Source organism: Rhamphochromis sp. 'chilingali', assembly GCF_963969265.1.
Source record: "Rhamphochromis sp. 'chilingali' genome assembly, chromosome: 4".
NCBI classification, from domain to species: domain Eukaryota; kingdom Metazoa; phylum Chordata; class Actinopteri; order Cichliformes; family Cichlidae; genus Rhamphochromis; species Rhamphochromis sp. 'chilingali'.
This window is the reverse complement of record NC_137948.1, coordinates 24507502-24517869: the sequence shown is the minus strand read 5'-3', so window position 1 is coordinate 24517869 and position 10368 is coordinate 24507502. Positions and strand designations below refer to the sequence as shown.

At 40.7% G+C, this 10368-nt stretch overlaps 1 protein-coding gene across 2 annotated transcripts in view; it reads right to left on the bottom strand.

The window, feature by feature from the left end:
- Positions 1-216: 216 nt before the first annotated feature.
- The window catches only part of npnta (nephronectin a), a 56969-nt gene continuing 46817 nt past the window's right edge, over positions 217-10368 (bottom strand). For both annotated transcript variants that reach the window (XM_080881632.1, XM_080881633.1), the window contains 4 exons: positions 7270-7359; positions 5990-6088; positions 2020-2279; positions 217-1871 (listed from right to left, as the gene is read on the bottom strand). In XM_080881632.1, coding sequence (XP_080737758.1) covers positions 1761-1871; positions 2020-2279; positions 5990-6088; positions 7270-7359 — 560 coding nt within the window. In that variant the 3' untranslated portion in view covers positions 217-1760. The remainder of the gene's footprint in view (positions 1872-2019; positions 2280-5989; positions 6089-7269; positions 7360-10368) is intronic.

Genomic DNA, 10368 nt, shown 5'->3' with positions numbered 1-10368 from the left:
GGAAGCCAGAGGGCTAAATCGTGTTTTTTTTTTCTTCCAAATATTAACATTTTACCATGTTTTGTAAGGATTGTGGGGCTAGGTGGACTGGAAATGTAAATTAACTGGCTTAAACAATATTGTGTTTTTGTGTTCAGACCACACAAAGGATTTTACAATACAAGCCACATTCACAACCCAAATGCTCGCCCACACACACATTCAGAACTTTATTGATTGCACTGTAAAACCTTTATTTGTCTCACACATCCATACCTACAGCTAATTTAGAATCACCAATCACCTAGCATGTCCGTCTTTGGAAGTAAGCCAATTTTGTTTTTTGTTGTTTTTTTGTAAACACACCATTCAAATGTTTTTTTTATTTACATACTGGTCTGGATAATTCTGAATTTGGTGAATGCAACCATGCACACAGAAAACCTTTACAATGCCCTTCATTATCACATCATACAATATGCAACTATGTGCTTAGCAAGTTACAAACAGAGCTTTATACCATATGAAGACACATTTTTGGACACTTTAAACAGCCTTGCACTACACAAGGTTTTGATCTGTGTACACGTTCTTTCTTTAAAAGTTGAAATATCAACCAGCTGAAATCCAATCAATATCTACGTATGAATTTACATAACATATAAATCACACAACAAATGGGATTGTTTAGAGTATGTACACACAACTACATTTACAATAATACAATTTGTGAAAACCTAAAAAGGTGTTGGTGTCATCATCTTTATAACAAACTGCACTTAATATAACAAAGCACAAAGTGTATAATAAAAAGTAACTTTTCGGTTGACTCGAAAATCGTACAATGATTCTGTTTTACACGTTTCAAGTATCTGAAGAACATGATCGCAGAGTTTTACCAACCTCAACAGGCAATAACACGATAGAAAAGATGCTAAATATCTGAACTTTCTGCGACCAAGCAGGTCTTTGAAATGCTGTGGCAAGAAAAAGGACCTTTCAGACAAAGCTGTGCTATAGAACAGTAACCGGTAATTAAAACGAAAAACAACTCACATTTGACCAGCAAAATTAGCGGTAAACTGACTTTTGGTGTTATGCTGTGGGCCTATATCAGATTGAAAGAAATCTGCATTAGAACCAATTCAATTTTGACAAATAAAATTTGTATTTTATGTACATTTTTTAAATCTCCAACCAAAAGAAATCTACCGCTTGTTTCTTCTTCTTTTTTTCTGATCAAAACAGTCACAAAATGCACCCCTGGCCACATGTTTTCACCATTAAGCAACTAAAAAAGCAATGGCTTGTGGTTAAAGGATCAAAGCAAAGCAAAAGCGGGCTCCCTAAATAAAGGAACAATCCTCTCTCCGGGAAGAAATGAAGTGAGCGTGGGCCTGTCAGCGGTGCGGCTGGAAGGCTGCCAGTGCTGTTAGGTGGAGGACATTTCCATGGTGAGTAGGTACATGCACACTTTAGAGTAATAAGGTGATGGAGTGAGATGGAAGCTGAGAGGACTGGGGATGTGCTGCTGGGATCCACCCACGAGAACAGGTTCGGTCCTTTTATTAACGGACAGCCGAGTGAGAGAAACCCACTGTTCTGCAGACGCATGATTTGGGGGGATTTTGTTTACACGACGGCTGAGGGGTTTAGGGAGGGATCTGTGAGTGCCCAGGCAGAGAGAGAGAGAGCGGGGAGAGGGGGAGTCACAACAGAGTCCGTTCTCTTTGAGATGAGTTTCTCTCTTGTTTTCTTTCTGCCTCGCCCTGTTCTGTCAGTCAAAGTCTCCTCAGATTGTGCTCCTCTGTGCAGGAGCCTTTCCTCAAGGTTATGTCGTCCACGGCCATCTCTCCGCTCCTGCCTCGCCCGCGCTCCCCCTTCAGGATCACCTGATGAACAGCAGTAAAATGAGGCACACTGAGGTATTCTTACATAGGAACAGGAACATAAAGTATGAACATTAAATGATGTTAGATGTTTAAATATTTTTACTTTATGAGAGACTCATTATTTTTTTATATTTATTGTTATACTTACACTTTCCAGGCCTGTGCCCCATAATGTGATCTGGGTGTGTCTCCAGCCATTTCCACCTGTTCGACCCCAGACTGCTGGACTGTACTGCTTTCCCTTCTTCACAAACACTTGGAGCATTCCCACATGGTGACCTGCCAGCTTGTGCCGGAATGACAAGCACAGATTGCCGTCATTCCAGGGAGGGATAAGGGGGAGGACCAGCCGCGCTCCTCGTCCAGTCCTCTTGTTTCCTGCTTCGGGTATCGTTAGGTAGCGTCCACCTGCGGATGCAAGTCACAGATTTTAAGTCAGTGATGACATGGTAATCTAAATTTTCACAAAAAAAAAAAAGAAGTAAAGACTGAGTTGTGTTGATAAGATTAAGCTGCATGAGCTTTTAGTGAGAAGGCTGTACTCTGAAACTACTTAATAAAATAATCAATGTTTGTGGCTTTGCCGTTTTTTTTCTAAATGTCATGTTGTTTATCACCTATATCACCATCAGTCTGTACACAGTGCAGAAAAATATATAAGCAAGAATCAGGGATTTGGTTTGAATGCACTTCAATTGAGCCAAACAAAGTTGAAAGACAGATCTGAGAGAAAATTTGTTGAAACAGACCAGAAGAACTAAAATGACCAAAAAAATGGACAAAACTCTCTTTCCTTTAGCTTTGTTTTTGGGATGCATGTGCATTTTTACTGCCACAGAAACTGGTTTCTATTTCACCATGTATACCATCACACATACCTGTCATTTAAAAACATTTTTATTGGCGTTATTTTCTAGAATCCCGATGCAAACTTCTGATGACAATGTTTCCCTAGTGGTTTCTAGAAAGCCACATTGTGTTTTCCTGTCACTTTATTGCTGTCACTTGAAGAATAGTAAAAAGAAATATACACACCAGCCAATTCAATAGGTACACTTTCGAAACTGCTTGTTAACACAAATATCTAATCAACCAATCAATGGCAGTGACTCAGTGCTTTAAGGCATGTAGACATAGTCAATATGATCTGCTGAAGTTCAAACTGAGGATCAGAATCTGGGTCCAAGGACTTGCTTGTTAGGACTATATGATTAGCAAAGATCTCCTTCACATACTGCTACACTACGCTTGAAAGTGCATTATGGTTTTCTGATAAGGCTCCATCTGTCAACCAGTGGCTACAGTCTGTGATATGTATTGTGCCAATGGAAGCCTTCTCTACAGCACTTAAGGACAAACCTTTCCTTTTCTATCGCACATGGGACCCTTTTTTGGCCCATCTGGACACTCCTTCTGCTCAGAGGTTGAAATCGGGCTTACGGGATTTAGCCTGGCAACAAAGGGACAATTGTTAACCTTTTTCATTGTCTATTACTATTGCTGTTGGGTTTTTCTTTCTACCTCCCAGGTCCTGCTATACATGTAGATGCATCTTTGTCCTGTATATGTATATGCTGGTGACTGCTGTTTTCCTGCTTTGCAATTAAAAGTTCAATAATAAAAAAAACAATAAAAAAAACTGAGGATCAGAATGAGGAAGAAATGAGATTTAAGTGATTTTAAACGAGGCATTTTGTTGATGCCATATTTGCTGCTCTTGGCTGCATGTTATTTACTGTACTGGGATATTTCTCCACAACCATCTCTCGGGTTTACAGAGAATGGTCTGAATAAAATCAAAACACATGAGAGTGGCAGTTCTCTGTGTAAAGTAAAGCTCTATTGATGTCATAGATGACATGAGAATGGCCAGACTCAGACGGTATAGCAACTCAAGTCATATCAAAATAACGCAAAGGTCATCTCTGAACGCACAACATGTGGAACATTGAAGTAGATGTACTACAGGAAACCGAGGCTACAATTCCCAAGGGCTCATTCGAATTGGACAATAGAAGACTGGAAAAATGTCGCTTAACTCTCCATTTCTGCTGTGACATTTAGACCAGCGGTCCCCGACCCCCGGGCCTCGGACTGGTACCGGTCAGTGAGTCGTTTGGTACCGGGCTGCGAGAGTTGAGGCTCAGGTGTGAAATGTATAGTTTTCAGGGTTTTTATTGGTTTTCAGTGTTATTTTGTTATCGTTTTTATCGTTTTTAATCGTTAACATGGTTTTCCTTGGTCTTTTCACGTGTGTTATGAATAAATCTTCTTTTTTTCGGTACCGGTACTAGTTTTATTTTGTTGTATTTATCCGCGACACCTTAAAGGCCGGTCCGTGAAAATATTGTCGGGCATAAACCGGTCCGTGGCGCAAAAAAGGTTGGGGACCGCTGATTTAGACGATAATGTCAGAATTTGGCTGAACATCCATCCATGCTTTCAAACATGAAAGCATGGATGCTGTGTTGTATCAATGGTTCAGGCTCGGTGTGATGGTGTGATGGTCTGAGGGACAGTTTCTGGTAACACCATGAGCCTCAGGCTTCCTGCATATTGTTGCTGACCATGTCTGTGACTACAATGTGCTCATCTTCTAATGTCTGCTTCCAACAGTCAATCAATCAGTCAAGGCTTTATTCACCACGTGCAGGTTGCCCTGCAGTGAAACACGCCATGTCACGAAGCTCAAATGATTTCTGTTTTTTGAACATGACATTGCGTTCACTGTACTCAAATGGCCTCTACAGTCACCTGATCTCGATCCAATAGAGCACCTTTGGGATGTGTTGGAACAAGAGATTCACATCATCGATGTGTAGCCAAAAAACTGCATCAACTGTGCAATGCTGTCATGTTTTTGTAGTGTACTTGTTTTTGTTTTCCTGTAATTGTGGTTAATTTATCATTTAAAACAAACATGGTATATAAACATAACTGATACTTATGTTTCTGTGCATCAAAATCTCCAAAATACATATACAGTATATAGATACTAGACAAACCCTTGACCCATTTATGTTTCTTTCCCTCAAAATACATGTAGTGGCCCTGGCAACTACATGTATTTTGGAGATTTTAATTTATGCATTAGTTAGTGATAGTTGAGCTACAGTTTTAAAAATTTAAAGGCGATAGAGCCTCTGAGTATTAGCTGATTAATGCTGATGTATTTTGCTTATACAGCATGTATGGCTGGTGTTAACTGCAGGGGGTGTATTAAGTATCTGCAGGCCCACAGAAGCTTTCTGCATAAATTATGAGCGCTCTCCAAATCTATGCCAATCCTCTAATGGGCATGAGTGTTTGCCCGTGGCTGTCGATCAAAGTACTTAAAGGGATGAACAGTAAATATTTACATGCTTCATAACACACTGGGGATTTTGCAAAAAACTAGGCAGACACACACACACTCACACATATATGTACAGTATAGCTAAGCGATTATTTAAGTGTTCTGATTAACATTAGTAGCACAGAGAGGTTACTGCAAATTGAAATGTTGTCCATTAAAAGGAATTTCTCTAAGTCAGCACTTAGCTTATGATTCATTCTAAATGATTGGTCAGGGATCTTATAGGTCTGGGGAAAGAAAAAACCTTTATTGCCTTTGTGAAGGAGCTCGGACTTTAGCTGAAATGAGGCCTCATTCGGAATGTCTGAAAACACTAATAACTGCAAGACTAAACGATTTGCCAAAGGAAACCAAACCTAGTTAAACAGTTCCAGTACACTGCACCTTTAAGCCTTCTCACTACCCGTAGAGAGTCCTCTTAACATAATTCACTATGTCTTCTCCTCGTCTGAACCCACAAAGTAACGGTGTTGTATTCCTATTTAATGTGAGCCACAGGTATCCCTGATGGGTCACGTAATCTACTTTCTCATTTGCATCGCTTTGCAGAGTGAAGCGCTAATCTCCAGAGGAGACAAACGACTTCCCTGGAGTGATTTCACCTTGACCTGTAATTGAGTAGAAGCTACTTAGATTGCCAGAGTGTGAGTTTGCGCGTGTGAAGCAGCACGGCTCGTGTTATTTCTAGTTCCTGCCAATAAAACAAACACTTTGCCGTATTACAAACGTGTGACTGAGGAGAATCAAGTTGCCCTTCAATTACCTGATGGATCAGGCGTCGTCTCCCAGTGCAGGTCCCCGTCTTTGTCCCTGATCCAGCCACAAAGACCATCATCAAAGGAGCAGCTCAGATACCCCGACTCTGAATAGAAGAAAAAAAACACACACTTTTCAGAGAAGTGGAGAATGCACACACTTGCACGAGGCGTCAGTCTGCTCTTTGTAATGCTTCACAGTAACCTTGCTTTTTTTTGCCTCTAACTTCCCCAGGAGCGAGAGGACTGGCGAAGCTTCTTCTGATGAACAAGATGATACAATAAAAGCGTAAACATTTGTTGTAATGTTGTAATCTCTCTGAAGAGCTCTGATGCACTGGAGAAAAATGAATTGGAAATGGAGCTGCACAAATTACGAGCAGAAGTGCATTCATCTATAAAAATAAGAGAAAAATATCATAAATATTTACATGAGCTGCAGGAACTGCTGATGTCATTGTGTTTGTAAGTGAACACAAAGACTACTGTTTGCATGCCTTGCATTGTAATTAAAATACATCGTGGTTACAACACAGCTGTAATATTCAGTGACTGATGATTTCTAAGATCCCAGTGATGATGCCCAGACAATAACATTAAGGCAACACAGGCAAAGCAGCTGCTGTAGCATGCAGGCGCTGCGGTACAAATTGGTTCGATGAAAATAACATCCATCATTTTGTCCCTGAAACAGAATTTCCAAGAAGAAAGAAAAAAAAAAATGCCAGTTCATTTTCTGAGCCAATGAAAACGCTCTGTGCCTGTGACACGGCGTATCAAATGATACACCCAAACCACAATAAACACACAACTAAATCATTAGGCAATCTTTGCTGCATACCATTGACATCAATAAATCACATTGAGCAAACATGACAGGAGAAGCCATCTCCTCACAAAAGCTTGTTGTTGTGGGAACCTCCTTAATAACTCAAGTATTACGAAGGTTTTGGGCGAAGCTGTGATGTGCTTCAAAATGGTCAATTCATCATTCAAGCAGTCAAGCAATCAAGCTGGCGTAATGCAAAAAGTGGGAAAAGTCTTGCACCGCTTTCTGGGCTGCGAGCCATTATTTAAACCGAAACGACCAGATGTCATGTGTCACCCCCTGGTGAAGGCCCTATCAAAACACATCTGGTCACTGTAATACCTTCACCCTCTGCAGCAACACTGCGGGAGATGATTGTCAGTTTCATTTTGGTCACGGTAAATGCAGCTCGTCCATCATCATTCGAGCTCAATGAGCGGGGCTCTTGCTGATTGTCTCTGTCAAATGTGTTTTGTTTACCTGGGTCATCCTTGGCTTCGTCTGCCGTGTTGCCGAGCTCAATGTCAAAGTCAATGTCGAGGACTGTGTTGCCACTGGGGTTCCGGGGGACTGAGAGGAAAGAGACAGAGAAACAGAGACAAAGGCTTAGATAAAGGATTAACAAAGGTATTATGTTTGTTCACTAACGTCTGCTTGTGGCTGTTATATCCCTTTGTTTCATTACTCAAAGATTTTACACGGCGAAATCAATGTCATGGCTTAGCACCTCCATAACCAATGTCAGTCACAATTAATAACAGGCAAGACTCCAGAGACTGGAATACCTGAGAAAAACCTGTAGCAACACTAGAGGTCTAATGTGAGTCATAAAGAGGAAAAGGAAGATGGCTCATCTGATGCAACATCTGAGCAAATGTTACGGCTGCACACCTAGCAGCTTCAGTACACGAACGTACACGAGGTACACGGCCTCTCCTTAAATAGCCTCTTTCCTTGTCCGATGGTGTCACCCTGACCAAAATATCACAGACTGAGCCGAGTCATTAAAGGTCAAGTGTGCGCCGGAGAAAAAAAACCCATGTTTTTTTTAGTGAGCAATGTTTTGACCTTTTTGTTCTGTTAGAATGATCACTGTCTGATTTTAAAATGCCTTTTGAAAATGGTTGAAAATGTCAAAAATATATAAAGTACAGAGACATCCTTATTGGCTTCCTGTTAAATCCAGAATTGAATTCAAAATCCTGCTCCTCACATACAAGGTCTTAAATAATCAGGCCCCATCTTATCTTAATGACCTTGTAGTACCATATCACCCTATTAGAGCACTTCGCTCTCGCTCTGCAGGCCTGCTTGTTGTTCCTAGAGTATTTAAAAGTAGAATGGGAGGGAGAGCCTTCAGTTTTCAGGCCCCTCTTCTGTGGAACCAGCTTCCAGTTTGGATTCGGGAGACAGACACTATCTCTACTTTCAAGATTAGGCTTAAAACTTTCCTTTTTGCTAAAGCATATAGTTAGGGCTGGACCAGGTGACCCTGAATCCTCACTTAGTTATGCTGCAATAGACGTAGGCTGCCGGGGATACCCATGATGCATTGAGTTTTTCCTTTCCAGCCACCTTTCTCACTCACTATGTATTAACAGACCTCTCTGCATTGAATCATATCTTTTATTAATCTGTCTCTCTTCCACAGCATGTCTTTTATCCTGTCTTCCTTCTCTCACCCCAACCGGTCGCAGCAGATGGCCCCTCCCTGAGCCTGGTTCTGCTGGAGGTTTCTTCCTGTTAAAAGGGAGTTTTTCCTTCCAACTGTCGCCAAAGTGCTTGCTCATAGGGGGTCATATGATTGTTGGGTTTTTCTCTGTATCTATGAAGCGCCTTGAGGTGACTTTTGTTGTGATTTGGCGCTATATAAATAAAATTTTATTGAATAATTAATTAATCCAGGTCTCTCTGTGTGTCTGTGCTTTTAAGGAACAAGCATCCCTATGAATTTGGTTGTAGAGTATATACCTATGAGTGATGTAAAAAAGAAAGGGCATTGTCTTTCAGCTCTAAGGTTTAACATATCACGCTTTTACTGCTTCCAGAGGAATTAGGAGGGTAAAGTAGCAGCTCGGTCCTGCTAATCAAATGCGCTTAATTAATTCATCATGAGCAAGTGTGAGCAAGGAGAAAAGACCACAGCAATGACCTTAGAGAAGCAACTGTTGCTCTCCATTAATCTGAGAATGGTCAGAAGGGTAATTTCTAAACAATTTGAAGTCTGTTATTCTGCAGTGAGAAAGATTACTCACAAAGGAAAACATTTGTGAATAAAACTCAAGACTCTCCCAGTCTTCCTGGGAGTGGACGTCCAAGCAAATTCACTCCAAGGTCAGATTGTGCAGTTCTAAGAGAAACTGCAAAAAACCCAGAAGCTGCATATTAGACTCAACTACCCAGAGTCCCGGTTTATCTATCTATCTATCTATCTATCTATCTATCTATCTATCTATCTATCTATCTATCTATCTATCTATCTATCTATCTATCTATCTATCTATCTATCTATCTATCTATCTATCTATCTATCTAACAACTAAGGATGTCTTTGTAATGTGGGGTAGAGGGGGGAGAAAAACATGTAAACAATAATTTGAAATATGCTGTGATGTTTGACTCTTGACCTTGTGTGTGTGTGCGTGTTTGTGTGTGTGTGTGTGTGTGTTTCAAGCCAGTTATTTGGTAGTAAAAGCTGCAGAGTTGATATTCTACATTCTGCCCAATTGCCGAGCAAAAAGTAAAGAAAGAAAGAGTTTAAGGTTTAGAGACAAGTGCAGTGTACTTATTCCTTTCTAGACACCGTGTAGCTGCATCTTTTAACCGGCAGGTTAAACATCGCACTTCATCATCCATCCATCACTGTCGCTCAGTGAAAGCCTCACATCTCTGCAGCTTGCATTCAGAGATTAAGAGCCTTATTTAAGCCTAATTTACAAGAATTCCTGACACAATTCACGGCATGTTTATATTCTGCAAAATATGTTTATTGGAGTTCTTGCTGACTTCGATGGAGGTAGAAGTGGCAGGCAACAACATTAACATGAAGAGGGGGAAGCAGCGAGACACAGCTAGCCTGCCTCTCTCTGTAGTTAAACAAATGTGACTATTAGCATTTCAAAAGCTTACTAATTGGCAGTTCTGGCACTATGTCTTTAAACCTTATCCAGACAGAGTCATAACAATTTGTTGTTTTATAGGCATTTGTGTAGCATTATCATCATTATTTGGCTGGAAGCCGACTTCATGGTGTTTTGCCAAGCAAACAGCAGAGATGCTACGCAGGACAAGCTGTCGTTGTAGTAAAAACCAAAGACACTGTCATTTTTTTTCTTTTACATTCCGCTTCTAACACACGTCGATAACAAAAATGCACAATTCAGATAAGCGTATCACTTCATCTCAGCCTCTGCTCCTTATCTTACTGTGAGGTGATCACAGCTTTCACATTTTTCCTTAATGATTAAAAGGTTATAGAGATGAGGTTTTCAAAAACGGGTTCCGCTCACTTCACGGGTCAAGACCCAAAGGAATCTGTGAAAACCTTTGAATTAGTTCCGACTGAAACGCACACCTGCA